The 20,379-nt window shown below is 47.8% G+C and overlaps 1 protein-coding gene across 1 annotated transcript; it reads left to right on the forward strand.

The window, feature by feature from the left end:
* The first annotated feature begins 4,084 nt into the window (after positions 1-4,084).
* On the forward strand, positions 4,085-13,551 carry LOC149333446 (uncharacterized). The gene is made up of 4 exons (XM_089556047.1): positions 4,085-4,118; positions 9,059-9,115; positions 10,515-10,644; positions 12,636-13,551. The coding sequence occupies exons 2-4, from the start codon at positions 9,066-9,068 to the stop codon at positions 12,777-12,779; spliced, it is 324 nt and encodes a 107-aa protein (XP_089412173.1). The 5' UTR covers positions 4,085-4,118; positions 9,059-9,065; the 3' UTR covers positions 12,780-13,551.
* The last annotated feature ends 6,828 nt before the right edge of the window (positions 13,552-20,379 follow it).

Below are 20,379 nucleotides of genomic sequence, written 5' to 3' on the forward strand. Positions count from 1 at the left end.
ACTACTTTAATCATTCTTTAGCTGTCATCATGCCATAGTTGGCCACAGCTCAAAGCCCCGTCTTATGTGCACACTATGCTGGTTTGCTCTTGTTTCTGACAAATAAAAAACAGCATGTGCACACAAGTACCACATAGCACACAACAAACAGAAGAGAAAATGGGACAGAAAATTATGCTACTTCTATACTGTTGCAGGCTAGGCAGATAAAAGCCGAATACAACATTGCAACAATAGAAACAGTGTCCTAAGGGTACTCTTTCTTTACATATATTACAGAAAGGAATACATGAAACAGAACGGAGGGAATTAATTCACTTTTTCCACTAGCTGCGACAACTGTTACCAATTTTTCAATTCACTTGCACGCAGTGCTCCAATTACTTTGCATTTATATTGCTTAAATTTTATCAACTTTATGATGCAGAAGCAACTGAAATGAAAGCTTTCACACAATTTGGCAAGATCGGTCCACAAATATTTTTTTGTCTCAAAGGTCCCATTTACTGCCTTCCTATATGATTTTGCTCTCTCTGTTCGAATAGTCCATGGTTGCAAAGCGATCTAATTCAGTTGTGCATTTCTTCTTCTTTCTAGTCTTTTTGTTGAATCCTTTTTGTGTGTTCTCCCTCCATACACGAGTGTTATCACTTTTGTTAAAAGATTTTGCTTGCTTCAGGTAGCAAGCTATGTTTTGTAATAAGTGCTATGCTATATCAAACCTTTTTAAGGATCATATTTTGATTGTCCAATAAACTACAAATTTCGAACCCCAGTAATGCGTTTAATCAGCTGAATGCAAGAAAGTGCAACTCGGCGAGGTAGTCGCGGATCGACTCGGCATCTCGGTAAACGGTATGTTGCGAGGTACACTTAATCTTACAGTGGAATGGCCTTACACTTCGCCACCCTTAAGCGCAAATGTTTTAAACCTAACAATGCGCCTCCTAAACCCGATTATGTGTCACGCCCGCACAACAGCACTCGATCGAGACAGCAGCGCGGCTCGGTCAATCCACTGGGTCCATATTGGAGAAAGCTTGCACGCAGTTGACATACCAACAGCACAGCGTACAGTAAATAGATGTGGTACGCTTTGTTTCGTTTGGTTTGGTTTATGAGAGACGCCGTAGTGGAGGGCTCCGGAAATTTCGACCACCTGGGGTTCTTTAACGTGCACTGACATCGCACAGTACACGGGCCTCCAGAATTTTTCTCCAAAGAAATTCTAACTTTGTGTTTTGGACACTTACGTTGCTTGTGATTGTATGTGTGCGCATCGGGCGACATCTGTCGCTGTAATGTGTTCTTCTGTTTTGTAGAGGGATGGCTGTCCCTTTTCTGCTCCTGGGTCCAAATGAACTTCTCTTCAGTGGCTTCAAAGTGCTTCGCGTATCGCTTTGCTGACGGATACCATCGAATGCGGCGCGGCTTTCTTGGCACTCCACGCTTCGGTGCAAAGGGGAATGCAGACGCAACGGGCATACTTACAAGGACACGGTCTGTACGAGTTTGTATTTATTCGTGGTTAAAACAGCGCAGGAAAAATACACAAAAAATGAAGGAACACGCAAGCGGCGACTCGCAAAATGGCTTTTTCTTCCCGCGCTGCTGTAACCATAAACCAGCGTGTAACCGTCGTCTATCGCTTTATGAGCCGTCGGCACTGTCAATTTATCCTTGGAACAAGGCTAGCAGCGTTGAGGGACGCAAACGCACAAAGCCGAAAGAGAATAGCGAAGCTGCAGCGCCAAGCCTTTTCAGAGAAATCTGTAGCGGGCTTCCAAAACAACCGATTTCGTCAAGACGGCATCCTGAATGGACTAAGCGCACAGCAGTGAATACCAGCACCGACTACAGGCCTCCGGAACTTTGTGGCTCCGGCGAACCACAACGATTGAATAAAAATTCGAATTTCCAACTCGACCGGCTCTGCCAATATGGTTGATGCGTGAAACAGAGATAAGTGCAGTGCGTCGACACTTAGTGAGTGAATAATGAAAGTTTGAACGCTGCGTACTACTTTCCAGAATACTTCTTGCCTGTGGACGGGCCGGACCTGTCGCCCGCAAAAGCGCCACGTGATTTAAACGACATGTTTTTGGGGTCAGGGAAGGTTTCTGCAAAACAACATGACACTGACTTGAAGCGGCGCGTTCCAGAATGACCCACCTTATCTCCTGAGAGCTCGGAATGCAGTTTGAATGGCCAAACTAAAAAGAAATAATTATTTCAGAGCGGGAATGAGGGGCGTTCATGACGAGAAAATACCACAGCGTATTTATGCCGAGAATGGCAGTGACATGCATGTCCATGCGCAGGACATGACAGCTCGACGTACAAAAATATGCATGCTTGAAGAGCAGGCCAAGGACGTAAGTGTCGAGCTGCGGAGATGAGATTATCTTCTGGAGCCAACATACAGCCCGCGTAAGAATTATTTCGCTACACTCATAACCGTAATGTGCGTTTCTTTGCTAAGCTTTTAGTTAACGTATCAGTTATTAGAATTGTTATTATTACTATTTGGCGCTACAACAAGATGGCAGACGCAAAAACACAACGCCTGCCTACTCAGAAATGGGTGAGAAGGAAAAGATGGCGAAACAGTGACAAGGAGAGAAAGAAAGATTATGCAGCCAAGAGCGGTAGCAGAGCCCGATACTACACACACTGAAAAAGGAGGCGCTTAAAAAAAAACTTAATGAATCAAGGCATGAATCAGAAAGTATTGGGCCAGTACAAAGGGTTTTAGCGGGGCAAGCAAAGTTTTAGCCTGGACTGGCGGTTCCCCGAAACGGAATCTAACAGAAGAAGCGTTCCTGTTTACGAGCAAGTCGCAGTACGCCGATGTTTATGACAGAGAAGGCATGCAGAACAAAGCGTGGTATGCAAAGTAGAAATAGCGCGTGTAGTGCAGTGAAAATGTAGTTCTCTTGCGGACAGCGGAATAATGTAACAAAACGTGACAACCACTCGTCTCAAGGAAAGTCAAAAGTGCACACAGCCATCCGAGAAGCACGGCCATACAGGACGAGAATGTCTTCTTGAGTGGCACGGTATAATTCTCGTGCCACTCATTTCGAAGAGCAACATTTCCAAGAGCAGCAAGGTTATTCATGGTGAGTGCTCAAAAATGAAAGGAAAACTACTGAACAATTTTACAGCGACAGCTTTTAAAGGACCGTTCCCCGAATATGCAGCGTTCGTCGTGGCGTAATGCCGCGCCTTGGTGGTGCAGTGACGTCACGCAAGGCCTCACTTCGACATTGTACACAGCGACATGACGCGCCCTCAGGTCGAACAGAATACAAACAACGGATAAAAAAAAAACATTCTTTTGACCACTGTCAGCAATTGCCGCTGAGCCTTACATTGGAAACTGGATATCATCCTATGAAAGAACTAGTATTCTTAAAACCTTAACATATTAGGGATCCTCACGCGGTAACACATGCAAAAATAAATCACAGGCAATGACACAAAACAATAGGTTAGTGCACTTTCTACTTTTGTAGAAAGAGGAGAAAACAACAAGTATGCGAGTGGTAGAAATATTTAGAATTTGAGAAATGAAAACGAGCACCCAAAGTGTTAGAGAATTTCACACTTACGATTATACAGTAAGGTATTTCATTGGTTAAATGCATCGAATCCAGTTATCTGAAATCCTGAAAATAGTTGCATATTTAGTACAGAAATTTGTAAAAGTGCATCACGCTTCAAGGACACTACGACATTGCTTGGCGCGACACTGACTGGCACATCTAATCTATGTGATAGGGCATGGTAGACATCTACTCTGATGTGACGTTTAGAATAGCTGAACATGTCAACTATCTCCACAGTTTTAGCACGAAAAATTTTGTGACGGTGTCTGCGCCCGTACACCGCTTTCTAATGGGATTCGAATTCCGCGGACACAAACTGGAAATTTCTCGTGAAGAGATAATCAGCTGAAACGAGATAATTGTAACAGAACTGTCTCTCTTGTCCTGCTCGTTGATCGCTCCAGCTGTACTAGCGCACTGCCTTGCATTTATAAGGGCTCGCGAACAACAAGGGCGTTATATCAGGTTACTATTGGAGCTGGAAGTAGCAACAGCGGAACGTTGACGGTAGGTGCTATGAGCATTCAGTGTTTCTATTAGTAAAACTCTGGCACCCTTGCGGTTTACTGAACGAGAACTGGTATTATGTGTTCGATAGCATTTTACTAAGCTCATGGAGCAGCACACAGTAGTCATAAGAAGTACAGCTGCTGCATTGGCATAACGTTGTAGCGTATTGAGAATCTTTTCGATTTCTGTCCACAAAATTGCGCTATTTTTTGTAATCAGCTTTTAAGCTTACTTCGATTCAACCTTTCCAAGTTTTCGAAGGCTTTAAATTGCTTTACAATGGTTGACAATACACTGCTGCCGGTTCCTGCGAACACCGCTGCCGGTTCCTGCGGCCGGTCCGCGGTATTTTGACCGTTTCTACATCTTGGAATTGGCACCCGTTGCCCTGCTGTAGTTGGCCGCGGCGCCTGTCCTCACCGGGAAAACATTCAGTCTGTCCCGCCTGCGGCGCTGGGAGACTCAGGTGGGCCGTTTCATCGCCCTCCCGCGCGCGGTCCTCGCCGGCTCCCTTTTCTGGGGCGCTGGCCTTTGCTGGCCGCGTTTTTCGCGACGCTCGGTCCCAGGGCCTCGCGTTGAGGCTTAGCCCTAGCAAGGCGTAGGGCGAGCCCTCCCCCGGGTCCCCGGTGTTCGCAATTCTTTACCGGGTTTCTTTAGAAAGAGTACACTCCATGTGTCGATGCAACTGTACGAACAGGCCTGGGGTGCGGCTTAATCTCGGTGAATAGAACCGACAACGCACTTCCTCACCAGAGCAGCATTTGGCCACCCTGGTGTAGTACTTGGCCGCAACCTTCTGTGAACAACCCAATCAACCCTCGGCCCTCAATCCCCAGTGGCTGCGGAGCAGCTGGCGGGGGCGGCGGTGAGACCTGTGACACAGCGGACGGTGCTAAGAATCATTGGCTCCTGAAAGGCCGCAGGTCGCCATTGGAAACTGAACCTAGCAGCGTTTAACTCAAGCAGCTTAACCAGTTAGTGCCGTTGGAGGAATTAGCGGGTATTAATTGGGATGTCATATATGGCTTAGTGAGGTTAGGAGGACAGATGAGGCGCATAAAGTACTGATGGGCGGGCGCGTACTGTGCTACCATGGATTAGTAGACCGACGACAACTAGGCGTGGGATTCCTCATCAATCAGGATATAGCTGGCAACATAGAGGAGTTTTATAGCATTAACGGGAGGGTAACACCTACAGTAATTATGCTTAATAAGAGGTATAGGCTGAAGGTGGTGCAGGCCTACGCGCCTACATCAAGCCATGATGACCAGATCGTTGACGCCTTCAATGAAGATATGGAATCGGCCACGACCAAAGTAAAATCCCAGTACACTGCACTCTTGTCGACATCAATGCGAAAGTAGGCAAGAAGCAAGATGAAGACCATGTGGTAGGTAACTATGGCATAGGTTCTAGGAACTAGTAGGGTTCGCAGATAGAAATTATTTACGGATCACGAATACATTCCTCCTAAACGAGCCAACAGGAAGTGGACGTGAAAGAGCCCCAATGGTGAGAATAAAAATGAAATAGGCTCCATACTGTGCGCTCACCTGGCATCGTAGAGGATGTGCAGGTCCTCGGAAAGGTCCGTTGTAGCGACCACACAATGGTAAGGACTCGTATTAGCTTAGATTTGAAAAGGGAACGGAGGAAATTAGTGAAGCGGAAGTCTATTAACGAGTTGGGATTAAGAGGGAAAGTAGAGGGATTCACGATTTTGCTGCAGAACAGATTTTCCGCTTTAACTGATGATGACGACTGTAATGTTGAAACAATGAACAATCGTCCCACAGATATCATTACAGAGTGGTGCGCCATAGAAGTAGGCGGTAGGATGGTTCGACAGGATACCGGGAAGCTATCTCGGGAGACTAAAGTTCTGAATAAGAAACGGCAAAGCATGAGGACGTGTAACTCGATAGACAGAACAGAACTAGTAGAGCTGTCGAAGTTAATAAATAAGCGCAAGGTAGCGGACATCGGGAAGTTTAACATGGAGAAAATCAAGCATGCCCTAAAGAGCGGAGGTAGCCTAAAAGCAGTGAAGAGAAAACTAGGCATGGCAAAAACCAGATGTATGCGATAAAAGACAAGGAGGGCAATGTCATTAGCAATATGGATAAGGTAGTTAAAGTAGCCGAAGAATTTTACACAAATCTATAGTGTAGCGATTGCAATCAGAATGTTACTTGGAGAGGCAGTAGAGCACAGCAATGGGACATCCCGCCAGTAACGAAGGAGGAAGTGAAGAATGCCTTAGGAGCAATTCAGACGGGGAAAGCAGCTGGTGAGGATCAGATAACAGCAGATTTGCTGAAGGATGGAGGAGAGATTGTGCTCGAAAAACTAGCCACCCTGTATGCGCAATGCCTTGTGACCTCGACCTTACCTAGGGCTTGGAAATACGTTAACATTATCTTAATTCATAAGAAAGGAGACGCCAAGGACTTGAATAATTACAGATCGATCAGCTTACTGTCTGTTGCCTACAAGGTATTTACTAAGGTAATCGCTAATAGGGTCAGGACAACCTTAGACTTCAATCAACCAAAAGACCAGGCAGGCTTTCGTAACGTATACTCTACAATGGACCATATTCACGCAATTATTCAGGTGATAGAGAAATGCGCAGAATATAACCAGCCCCTATATATAGCGTTCATTGATTACGAGAATGCATTCGACTCCGTAGAAACCTCAGCAGTAGTGAAGGCACTGCGGAATCAGGGTGTAGAAGAGTGTTATGTGAAGATATTGGAAGATATCTATAACGATTATATAGCTACCATAGTTCTCCATAAAATCAGCAGTAAAATTCCAATAAGGAACGGTGTCAGGCAGGGAGACACGATCTCACCTATGCTATTCACGCTATTCACAGCCTGCTTATATATTCCGGGGACTGGAATGGGAACAGTTGGGGATAAGAGTTAATGGAGAAAAGCCACTCAGGACAAGAACTGCAAAGCATGATCAATCAGTTAGACAGGCAGAGCAGAACGGTGGGGCTAAGAATTAACATGCAGAAAACCACAGTAATGTTCAACAGCCTAGCAAGAGGACAGCAGTTCGCAATTGGTGGCGCCGTGCTGGAAGCAGTAAGACAATACGTCTATTTAGGGCAGGTAGTAACAGCTGATCCGGATCATGAGAGGGAAATAGCTAGAAAAGTAAGACTGGGATGTAGCGCATATGGCAGGTTCTTTCAGAACATGAATGACACTCGTAATCCCTCAAGAGAAAAGTATACAACAGCTGTATTTTCCCGGTACTCACCTATGGCGCAGAAGCGTGGAGCTTAACAAAGTTGGTTGAGCTTAAGTTAAGGACAACGCAGCGAGCTATGGAAAGAAAAAATTATAAGTGTAACGTTAAGAGATCGAAAGCGGCCGGAGTGGGTGAGGGAACAAACGCGCGTTAATGGTATCCTAGTTGAAATCAAGAGGAAGAAGTGGGCTTTGGCAGGGCATGTAATGCGAAGGCAAGATAACCGCTGGTCCTTAATTGTAACGGAGTGGATTCCAAGGGAATGCAAGCGTAGCAGGGGGCGCCAGAAAGTTAGGTGGGCGGATGAGATAAAGAAATTTGCGGGAATACGGCGGCCGCAACTGGCGAAAGACAGGGTTAATTGGAGAGACATGGGAGAGGCCTTTGCCCTGCCGTGGGCGTATTCAGGATGATGATGATGATGATGACAATGCTTCTAATGCTTTCATATCTTTACTCATGCAACTCCAGCATTCACTAACTTTATGCACCCAGGAAACTTATAGGACGCAGGAGAACTGGAAAAGCAATTAGTCTTCACTTCATTTCACTTTATTTTTCTTGAAGACCTCCATCGCGAAGTGGTTCATAAAGGGTGGGGTTACAGATATTTGGAAAAAAAGAAGTGCAGTTCTTTGAAAATGGGCTGACACGGCTTCCAGAAATGTAGGTGGGCATGTGGTGGCGGCGACTTCATTGGGAAATGCATTCCAGTCTCCAATTGCTCGTGGAAAAAAAGATGCTGATAACACTGTTGCGCGAGCACCAGGCCGAGTTATCTGAAACGGATGCGTAGCGCGATGAGATATGAGATGCGATGAGATATGCGAGGAGAACACATCGAATTTTAGAAAAGTTCTTAAGGACTAATCAAAGCGCGCCGCCAAATCTGAAAACCCATCTTCACTGGAGGAGCTGGAAGACTGCGGCAGTATCGTGAACGCCATCAGCCGGGCCGCATACGTCATGGACTAACACCACATGAACGTTTAGACCGTGAGTGGGATCGTGCGGAGAAGCTGGAGGCCTGCGTGCCACGAATTATCTTGCTAATTAAAGTGTTTCTATCCATCTATCCACCGCTACCGGAGAGGAGAATCGTAGCAGGAGACGTCAGTGTCAGAATGGAGTGGACCACTACGCCATTGCCACAGCCGAACACCCGGTGTGTTTAACTGCCAGTCTCTCGCGCTGTGCTCTGGATGTCGTCTTCATCAACTTCAATCCGTGAGCAATGGATCCAGAACACACCGTTATCGCATTGCCCTGACTTGAGGGAACCCATAATTTTTTGTATGAGACCCACAACCTTTAATTAGGACAGTATCGACCGTGCCAAAAGCAACCAGGATGTCTCGCGACTAAGGAAATGGAGGCTGGGCAGCTAAAATTTGACGCAGAGGTCGCAAGACCTCGTCGGCTCCTATAGGATAACCTGTGTGGCGTAAAGCTAGGTCATGGCGTTCCTCCTCTGGGTTATGTCTCCTGAAAGCACGAAGAGTGATAGTTGCTGTCTGGTTACTCCTGTAAAGAAGGTATGCATGTTCTTGCACTGCAAGCTCAGCGGCCCCAACCGCTCCCGGTAAAATTTTCAAAAAAGAATTATTCCTTCAGCTGAAATCTGAGGACGGATAAGACGAGCTAAGCGAAATCTTTTCTTCCAGGTACACGATGAAGTTTGCGCTGATGTCACTGTTGGCCACTGCGCTGGTCGTTTCTGGGTGAGTACAAAGTGAATAAAAGAACGGAATACAACAGAAATTAGGCTCTTATAGCAGCGGCATGCTGTCCACACATCTTGTTTTCATATTATCAAATTACATGCACAGGTAATTAAAAGCAAACAGCACAATGCATTCTTTAATCCCGCTTGTGGTACATAAGCCTGCCAATACATTGCTTCGTCACAGATTGCAGCTGCCAATGACAGAGGAGCAAACAAAAGAATAACCTGGGATATGAATGGTCTGGAAACACAACCTCTGCCTTGTTCGCACGTATACGTACCCATCAGTTCGATTCCATCTGTGCGCCCCTTCATTCTATCCTTTTCTATTTCTTTCCATTTTGCACATTCTCTCCCTTTCTCTTTCATTCGTGCACCCCTTCAACGTTCTCTCTCTTCCTCTTTTTATCATTAGAGTTCTCACGTCAAAATCCCGCCGATGTCAGAGACGCAACTCGCTGATTGGTCGAGAGATGTCACGTGACCTTGTGACGTCATCTCTACCTGCCCACCGGGTTGTGTGCAGCCTTATTTATAGACAGCAACCTAGATAGGCGATCGAAATGGAAGGTCAGAAATAAAATGTTATATGTGCAAATGCCGGCACCGTCACAGCATGGTGGATTGTAGCTAGCAGTCGGAATATTGCTGTCGATGGACCGGAAGTTCGAGCGAAGCTGCAGCAAACACTGATCAAATATGGAACAAAAACTGCGACAAATGTTAAATCTAATGCTCAGTTAAGCGTGCCCATAGTTTTCTTCCTACCTTCTCTTCATATCTTTTAACTTTTCTCTCCACCGTCTTCCTTTTTTGCCTCTTTCCGGGCTTCTTCCCACCATGCGCAAATCTGTTATGAAACAAATTCGATATCAAACGACGCTGAATTTGTGTAAGCAGACATCACTGTGCCCAGGGAACGCCTCAGAGTTCGGTAGGTATTTCAACGCAGGTATTTCTTAATCATGAGCATTCCAATGAGCGCCGTGTAGGAAGAAAAACTACGCAGCCTTCTAGAAAATTTCGCAGTTGAAGCAAACGTGAAATTTTTTAATCTGTGAAGAGTCTGAGACGGCCGTCTTGGTTTTGCTTATCAGCTGTTTGACTGAGCTTAGCATGTTGTTGGTGAATGATTCTATATTTCTATATCCCTCCTGTTTAGGCGGTAGTAAAGCCAGGATTATTAAAGAAAACAGATGAATGATAACTACTTTCTTGAGAGCAACGAGGACGTGGAACGTGTTTCTTCTTTCACAAAACTGGAAAAAAATTAATCACCAATCACACGTCCTAGTCTAGCAAAGTTAAATGATCGTAAATAGATGGAAACACTCACACGCACTCCACGGGTTCAACTTCGGGCCAAGTAAAACATATCTCGTTTTCCTTTACAGGGCCTCGGCCGGGCTCTACCCACCGATGGACTGCAGCGAGTTCATGTGCAATCCAGACTACTGCCCTAAAGAGGAATGCCACTGCGGAAGCCACAAAATGTTTTGCGGCTGTTGCGACGTCTGTTTCAGGGTATACGCTCCATGTCGACAGTATGAAACGCAAATTTTCGCGGAATTAAGTATTAATTATTAGTTAGCCAATTCTAACATGCCAAAGCATAAGTAGCAGATATAAGGCGTGAAGTATAGTCATTGGAACATTTATTGAAGCTCTCTTTGGATGGGCTCCGAAGACCACTCCTTGCGAGAACCATCCGCAAGTGCCACGAAAGAAATGTCATGTAGTGACTACCGCAACGGGTCACCGGAAGGTACATCGCTACAGTTAATCCGCAATCTATGTGATGCCCCCCTCCCCCCCCCTCTCTCCTCCCTGCCTCTCGGTACACCCAGCGCAACAACAAAAAGATGACATCACAATCCACCTTTTAGAGATCGACTTTTACTTGAGTTATAGTTGAACCGTTCCATCACTTACTATCTCTTTCTTTTTATTAAACATGAAATTCTTTTAGCTCCTGTTGTCGGCAGTGTGGTGACGTCACGCCAAGACCGACAGCCAACATCCGGGCACTGAATTCCGCACATCCGGGAGCTGAAACGAGAGAATCCGGGCACCGTACGAGATTTAACGAGACTCATACGTGATCTGTTAAGGGCTTTGAGAGAGGGCCGCTTAGAGCAAGAGGGGAGCTCCAGGGCGAGAAGGGCTTTGGGCGGAAAAACTGCTTCCGCGCCGTCCCCAAGGATGGCGCCGCGGTCCCACACTCACGCATGTAAAAGACCGGCCGCCGGGCTTTAGCGCCACGGTTCGCGGCTGCCTACCTAAAACCCGCACTATTGCAGGCGATCGCTTCGACGCAACAAGAAGAGTGTGGTGTGGTGTGGTGTTGTGTGGTGTGTTGAACACTAGACCCATTTCAAGATTTTGACTAGTACCATCTACAACCAATGTGTTATGCCCATTAACATTTCATGCTTACTCTACTCTCGGTTACGGGAGAGGCAGAGGTTTTTCCGAAAGCATTTCCTTATGCAAACACCATAACCATAAGCGCTTTTTCATCTAATTAGCGACTATTCATCCCTTAATTACAAGTAACTCGAATGCTCATACTGAGAGAAAAGCCGAGGTAAACTCTAAGTGACTTTTACCGCTTATAAATACGTCGTTATATCAGGGAATACAAAAACTTGTTGCTCATTCGTAAGAAATGTTGCTCACTGAAAAAAAAACTACAGAAGTAAGCCGAATTTTTGGATAATAAAAGGAGAAAAGATAGTAAAAAGAGAAAAGAGAACCACCTAAACATCGCATAATAAATTCAGGGGAACACTTTGTTGACCTAAAGTGCGGTGAGGCGAAAGCCTGAAGCGCGGTGTTGCTGCTTCTGTCACTGAAGCGTTGTTAAGATGTTAGGCTTCGCCTCTAAGACTGAAACGCGACAGCGTCTTGCAACGCTGCCAGGGAGTCTATGGAACGCCATCGCCCGTTCGGTTCTACGCCTTGCTCATCGGTAAATTGGTTTTTGAGGACAGGAAATGCACCTGTGTCGCATATCTCGGTGGACACCTAAACCTCGCCGTAACGGGAAGTGAGGAAGATGGCAGTGAACGAAGACACCGTATTCACTAGACGCGCCTTTGTTTATTCCAAACCATCGAGCTGGCATGGCGGAGTGGTTAGCATGCTCATCTCGCACTCCGGAGACCGGGGTTCGATTCCCGAACTCGACCTATTTCCTACTCGGTTTTATTTACTTATCTGGCTTGACTAGAAAGGTTAATTAGGTTAATTGGGTAATTAAGTAATTAACTAAACTCAGTTCCACTCACTTGGAGCATCACTATATGATCCATTTAATTGGTTGCAAGGATACTAGCCAAAGTACAATTGGACCCGTTTGAAATTCGCGCTCTCTGACGTCACAACCGTTTCGACCAATTGAAAAGCGTGACATTTCTGTCGACAACTCCTGCTTACAACGATGAGGCATTAAAGGCTTCCGCCTTAAAACCACGTTTTTTTTTTCATATCTGGTGCATGCGTCTCTCATGCAGTGCCTTGACGAGTACTGCAACCCGATGGAAGGTTTGGATTGCGCCTCGGACTACGAATGTGTTCTGGAGAACCCGAACAGTAACTTCTACCTTGACTTGGGGAAGTGCAAGCCGAAGAGCACCGAATCGGAGCGTGTCCCTTGAAGACCACCTCGTACCGTGACGTGGCACATGCGGTCTTGTCTCCGCTACGTGCACCACTGGGAACGGTCCGGCGCACTCCAATATCCAGCACAGGTCCACAGTACACACTTTGCCACCGATTAGGCTCACGGTACGATACTTCCAGAATATGACTGAAATGTCTGTTGCTCTTTTTCGACATTTTAGCTGCCTACTCGAAAATAGTAAGCGTAAAGCAAATTGAGCATCTTTTTCGGAGAATTTTCCCTGATCGCACTCGCCACATAGCAGCACAGGTAACGAAATTAGTCGAGAAAGAGCTTTTTACAGCACTGCTCCTAATTTCATGGCTGTCCCACGCAAAATTACTTTGTCCGATACATTTCACGTATCCTCCATTGCCTTGATTCAATATAACATACTTCCTTTAGTGTATCGGTGACAGCCTCTTGATGATATAAAATAGGCAGGATTGGAAATCATAATCGGTCTCGTGCGGTCCCCGGCAGATCAGCAAAACTGCTTGAATTTATCTTCGCACACCTCGGGCGATCATATTTTCGGCAAATGTTAAATGACAGACGCGCTTCACCTGGATTGTGAATCATCTAAAGATATCAGCAGCACCTTTTGGATCCTTGCTTTCTTTTATTTGCTCTTTGTTCATGTTTATATTTTGTCCTCATTTTCTTGTTACACTCACTTCCTTCTTAGCTTCCCCAGCAGAGCGGCATGTAAGCGGTTCTGTTCATGACTGCAAAACTTTGTTGTTGAATAAAATGATTCCTTAATCCGAACACATACATCGAATACATGGAAGCAGCGAGCACAGAAAGCTCCCAGGTGGTCTGGCTTGTATTCTGCTAGAGCACACCTCTGTCCGCGCCGATAAGTTGGAGCCACACATGCGGAGGTGACGGCTCCCCGACGAGAGCTGTGACGTGTTTCCTGCTTCGTTACTTTCGCAGTGACGTAGGTAGAGTACTTATTCGGCTGGGGCCCCGGACAAATGACCGGAGAGGTAGGTAACAGATGGATTAGAGCCAAAATAAAAAAAAAACTTACCGGAAGATCATGAAACAGGATGCAAGAAAGCTGCAATAGCGCTTGGATTTCCAGTCGATGTTTATTTTGATGCTTTTGCACTAAGCCGAGGCTTGACACGCACGACAGAATATTTCCGGAAGGATAAGGTGACGGAGGTAGGAGGGCGGGGCTGAGGTGAGGCGATGGTTTGAAGGTGACCATAGATAGGTGGGCTAAGTGGGTTACGCCAGGATGCGTCTGGTTAGTGGGGCTTCTGGAAAGCAGTTAGAATTCGATATCACTGCCGCTTTCTGGTTCTGCTGCTCCATGGGTGGGGACCGTGTGGAGGGGCCAGGTGAGTGGCACTTTTGATGGGTGCAGCTGAGGAGGTGCGTAGTGTGCAGCTTTCGGAGGGCGGGGGCTTCATTCAAAGAGGCTGATTCACACAGATGACGCGGCATTTTCGCCAAATGACAATGGTACTGCCGTCGTAGTAAAAATCAAAAAATCAACGAAAAATAGTTGCTACGCTAAAGTTGTGGGGATGCACTCACCTCCCCGTGGTTCGCTTTCCCGCAATGCACCCCAACTGTGGTTAGCTCCCCCGCAACGCACTCTTCTCAGTTGTGTTACTTTAACTAACAGGGGAGGGCGCTCGCGTCGCAGCGACACTAGCGCCATGGATGGCGTTTTGCTACGCGCACGCGGGGGAGGGTCGGCTCCAGTGATGCCAACCCTAGGGATTTATCCCTAGATCTAGGGGTTTTTTCTTTGCTTCAGGGATCTAGCGTCTTTTTTGTGAAATCTAGGGATTTTGAGAGGCCGTAGAATTGCTACTCTAGACGGCTTAACGGCAGGTGTATCTGATTATTTTGCGCTTGGAACTGAAAAAAAACCATAAGAAATGCTAATTACTACTCTTATTTTTAGTGTTCTGCCGAGCCGAGAGAGGGCAAAAGCAGTTCTGCAACGCGGAATTATCGACTGCTGCACAGGGAGGAAAAACGAAACCATGTGACTTTCAAACTGTTTAACGTGCGTGCCATCTCTGGCGCTTCGTGTGACTGCTCCTCTACGAAAGACTAAGTTGAATTTTGACTTGCAGTGCCTGGATCAGCGCGCTACGTTTGCGCTCACCGCTTACCTTTACCAAAAAGTGCTGCAATTGTACGCATTCTCCACGTATGCTAGTCCACTTCATTTAAACGTGCTGTTCAACCAAAAAACACATTCCAAGTTGTAAGGAATCACCTTCTGATTTTGTAATTACCAATCCTACATCTGTATCATTGCTGAATAACTATAAAACGAGATTACTTTTTTCGTTATGTCAGTTTCTCGTGATGTCAATCCTTAGTAGCTCCAAAACTATTTGACGGCCTTTGATTGTGACAATGATTAATAAATAACTGTGCGGTGAGATACTCCATTTCGCCGCTTCTAAATGTTCTCTGAGGCAAGAAGGGGTCTTTAATGAATTCAAACATTTTTGTCTTTCCGTATGCCTCTCATAACAATCCTTAAAACAACCCTTAATGGTGTCTGAATAAAATACTTTCATGTGTTGACGGGGCTTAGCAGAAAATGCCAGCTCTTTCAACTTGGGATCAACTGCACTTATTTTTCAAAGGCCTGCATAGGTTCTTTGCGCGAAAAGATAAGCCGGCTGAAGGAGCAGCTCAAAAGCTGGGGCGGTGAAACGGGAGTCGTCTGCTGGAAGTTCATTTTCGATAGAGGGGGAGTCGGCAGAGCGTCTTTGCTCACTATCTCTCTCTCCAGTGACCGCACGTCTCTGTAAAAGCTGGCGCTATCTGTGGGCCCTTGTTGGGTTTGGGATGCCCCCCCCCCCCCCCCTGCCTTGTGGATTAAGGCAGCTCGCGGTTCCCCTGCTGCCTAAGTGGATTAGGCAGCGACCTTCCAGGACCGTGGGACCATGGTCGCAGCGGCGAAGGTCAAAGATCGCCGAAGGCCGAAGATGCGGCGACGATGGCGGCGTTCCGTGGCCGAGTCGACCCTCGGGTCAACGAACAGAGTGGTGGTGTGCTTAGTGAAAGACAGCAGTGTTTAATTACTGAGCCTCTACCCTCTCCCATCAACCGAGCTGCGGCAGAGCACCACGGCCCAGCGCCGCCCCTGCCGTGGGCGGTATCAACAGTGGCCGCAACTGTCCATCTGATTGGACGTCATTCTTCGAACTATTTCCCCAGACAGGGATCTGGGGAATCTGTGCGCTATTTAACGAGGTGTTGTTTTGGGGAAAGGAGTGCACTCCCGCTAGCGAAGCAGTCCTCATCCACTGAGAGTCCCTCTCAGTTGCTCTTCTGTAAATCATGTAAATAGCCTGTATAAAGTTTTCTTCGTTTTCATCGCAACCCCGTCTCCCGCCTTCCTCGTCCCTTCTCCGGCCCGACCACGCTCACCCGATCCCAATAACTGGTTGCCAGCGGTGAGATAGAATCTGCACCCAACAACTCGATCGCTCGATGAGATGCCCAAGTCAAGTCACCGGCTCCAACGGACCCCGGCAGCTACGTGATTGACGGCATCAGCTACGCTTCTGAAGACCGAGAGATGGACGCGTCAAGTCACCGGCTCCAACGGACCCCGGCAGCTACGGGACTGACGGCGTCAGCTGTATCTCGGCAGGGTGAGTGCCCGATGTTTGCCATTCGTTTCGCCAGACCGCACTAGCACAGGCAGATGTTAGTAGTGGGATTCTGGATTTCTGGGAAATGAAAATTTGGCAGTTTTGTGTTTTATTCGCTTCAAGCTGAGGCTTTTGTGTTTTAGCGGGGATCAGCGGCACGAGGTGCGTTCCGCGATGGAGAAGTTCCAGGTAGAGGACCTCCTTGAAATTTTGGAAGAACTGGGCATATCAGTAGGCCCCGCTAAAACGAGAGAGGCGATTTTGGATGTGATACGGGCGGAGGAGGTGACAGTCGAGGAGGCAGACGAGACGTGGGAGACAATTTTTGAACGAAAAGCGGAGCAAGAAACGCGAAGGCTTCTCCAGGAGAGAGAGAAGCGAGAGGCGCAGGAAAAGCGAAAACTCCGCGAGGAGAAAGAAGAGAGAGAACTTCTTCAGCAGCAGGAAAGACGAAGGCTCCGAGAGGAGCAAGAGAGAGAATGGCAGGAGCAGTGTCGTAGGAGACGCGCTGAGCTTGAGGAACTGCGGGAACGAGAGCAGCAGGAGCTCATGCGTAAGATGCAGTTTCTAAAATGGAAAAGGGCTCGAGATCGTCTGAGGAGTTACCGCAGAGGCGAGAGCTTTAGATCTTTCCTCGAAAACTTCGAGCGAATTTGTAGTGAGGAGGAGCTTGAGCTGGGTGAATGGTCGATGATGTTGGTGGCCATTCTCCCTGGTGACGTCGGCGGCGTATTAGCGCGCCTGTCCGACGAGGAGGTCGACAGCTATGCAGTAGCGAAAAGGGCCCTATTTCGCTTCTTCGGCATAAAGGTAGAAGTCGACTCCAAAGGTCAAAGTGATGGCAGCGGGCAGCGCTCCCATCAGTGCGTCAGCGACCAGCCAACGAACCCCGGTTGGTCCGCTGCGCACGAAAGAGTCGCTCAAGAGAGCAGTGACATGGCTGGTTCTAGCCCTGAGACAGTTGCCGCTATGGCAAATGAGGCGGAGGTTCGGCGGAAGAAATACGGTACTGAGCTTGAATGCCGCCGCACTGAAAGACAGCTTTCCGGGAAAGAGCGCCACGGAGAGTTACCAGATATCAACGTTGAAGCGCCAAGTAAGAGCGCAGCGTTAGATATGAAGAGCGATTCCAGTCAGATTGTCGCTGGAGTCTGGAATGTTGATGACGCCGCCCCAAAACGCCTAATTCAGGACAGAGAGCTGTTGCGCTCAGAGGAAACAGCAGAGGTCACGGGAGCGAGTGATTCTGCAGGTGAGCCGTCGCCTGGCACTCTGAGCAAAGAACCAGCGGCTTTGCTGCGCGACAAAAATGGCAAAAACGATGAGCCTTTGAAAATTGATGGGCCGACTAAGGCGAGGGCCGGCGGCTTAGCACCTGTTGACCACGCGCGAACTTTTGACGGGCAGCGAAATTCAACCGGCGAGGTTTCCGGAAGACGGCCACGCGTGAAGACAGCTGGTACGAACACCTCTGCAAGAACGCAAAAAGCGCGGGTCAGGCTTCTGCATTTGAGGACCCGGCGTAATTTGTCGAAATTGCCACCGCGGCGCTCAAGGGTTCGCAAGCTTTGCAATATAGCCCAGCAGACTACGCGTGCGCATGCAGGGCGTAAACGACCTGCTCCATCGAGAGATAAGGCATGTGACGCGGGCGGCGTGCTAGAGAGAAGGGTGCACGGTCGCCGCACAAAAGAACGCCACAGAGGACCCGCGAGTCGGAGGGGGACACAGCATGCGGGGAACCAAGAGAAGGGGAAGCGCCGCTCTAGCACAGGCGAAACTAATCAGCCCCGCAAATTTTTGGAAACCTTAACTGGTAGCCCGGCCGTCCGACCGCGACCGCGCAGGGCGCGTCTGAAGAACAGGAAGCGCTGGATTCTTTGAATGAATCACAAGACTCTTTCCAGGCGCATTTCACTAGGCACATTTTGTATTTACTGTTTGCTTTTCCTTGTATTCATTTAATCAACTGTAGAAGAAAAAAAAATGAAAGCAAACCAAGTTTTGAGCTTTTGTGCTTGAGTGGAATTTTGCATTTTTGTTACTTTCATTGTAGTCATGTAATCTTGACAAAGCTTGTTTTTAAGTAATCTTTGTATGGCGCAGTTCACTGTAGCGCGAACGATTTCCTTTGTGAACTGTAATCTCACCCGCGTTATTATCTATGTTTTGTTCTTTGACGGCATCACTCGGACGAGATTTGATGCGAATTGCCGTGCAGCAGGCACTTGTATATAGGTTTAACTGCGCTGCGAATTGTGAGAGCGCCCGCTGAGGCGCGGATGTACACCGAAGTTAAGGTGTCTATCGAAGTAACTCATGGGCGAATGTGGCATAGTCCCTCGCGTGGGCGCTACGAGATTACTTCGAGTTTTAGCCTTGTCAGGTTTGTTTTGTGGCTTGACACGCAAACTTTACTTGAGCTGACTGTTGCGTGTTAGAGTGCCCGCTGACATAGAAGCACGAACGAGGCCACTTTCGGCCATCATAGCTTAGGTAGCTCGTATGAGCTCCCAGAGCTCCCTTTTAGCCGAATTTAGTTTTGCAGAACGTAATTGCTTCGACAGTGTTTGTTCTGCGGTTCTGCAAGTAGGGTTACCTACAATATTTGTTACACGCTAGTGTCCGCTGACGTAGAGGCGCGAGCGAAGCCTCTCCTGGACATTGTAGCATACGTAGCTCGTGTTAGCGCCTAGAGGCGCTACTTTGTGTGCCCGTATGAAGTTGTGCAGTATTCCACTTCTGCAAGTTTGTTGTGCAAGTTTCGCACATTTATGTCGTGTCTGCAACTATGCAGAACGCAAGGAAGACGACATGGGCAATTGTCGTACTTGAGAATAGAGAACAGCTTTGGGGCAAAATTGAAAGCCTCTGTCTGACCTCTCGGCTGATCCTTCCCTGCCCGGGTGACATCGAGAATCGTTTCAATTTGTCCGACCGATTCTAGACCCATTCTAATTTTCCCTCTGTTTCTTGAAGTGTCATGCATTATGACAACACTTTGAAGAGGTCCAACACCTGAACCGTGCATCGGCTACGCACTTCGTGTTCGTTCAGGAAAATTTTGTTTCATTTAAGATTTTACTTAGTGGGAAGTCTGAGTAATCAGTTTTCTTTGGTTTGGTCTGGCGGGGCGAGTGGGCTACAGACGGCACTTGCTTTTGTTGTGTGCGGCTTGGCGTTTGTGGTTCCGTTTGGCTCGCCTTCCAGAGAAATTCCGAGAGCGGGACATCGACAGCCGATGAAAAGAGGCCTGGAGAAGAGTGGATCAAGAGCCCCCTCTTGCACGTCCTGTCAGCCGAGCTGCGTAGGAGCGGCTCATCTTCCGGACGCATTGTCTGGTGGCGGGGGTGCTGTTGGGTTTGGGATGCCCCCCCCCCCCCCTGCCTTGTGGATTAAGGCAGCTCGCGGTTCCCCTGCTGCCTAAGTGGATTAGGCAGCGACCTTCCAGGACCGTGGGACCATGGTCGCAGCGGCGAAGGTCAAAGATCGCCGAAGGCCGAAGATGCGGCGACGATGGCGGCGTTCCGTGGCCGAGTCGACCCTCGGGTCAACGAACAGAGTGGTGGTGTGCTTAGTGAAAGACAGCAGTGTTTAATTACTGAGCCTCTACCCTCTCCCATCAACCGAGCTGCGGCAGAGCACCACGGCCCAGCGCCGCCCCTGCCGTGGGCGGTATCAACAGTGGCCGCAACTGTCCATCTGATTGGACGTCATTCTTCGAACTATTTCCCCAGACAGGGATCTGGGGAATCTGTGCGCTATTTAACGAGGTGTTGTTTTGGGGAAAGGAGTGCACTCCCGCTAGCGAAGCAGTCCTCATCCACTGAGAGTCCCTCTCAGTTGCTCTTCTGTAAATCATGTAAATAGCCTGTATAAAGTTTTCTTCGTTTTCATCGCAACCCCGTCTCCCGCCTTCCTCGTCCCTTCTCCGGCCCGACCACGCTC

This window comes from Amblyomma mixtum, chromosome 8 (genome assembly GCF_055824585.1).
Source record: "Amblyomma mixtum isolate Tamu chromosome 8, ASM5582458v1, whole genome shotgun sequence".
Lineage (NCBI taxonomy): Eukaryota > Metazoa > Arthropoda > Arachnida > Ixodida > Ixodidae > Amblyomma > Amblyomma mixtum.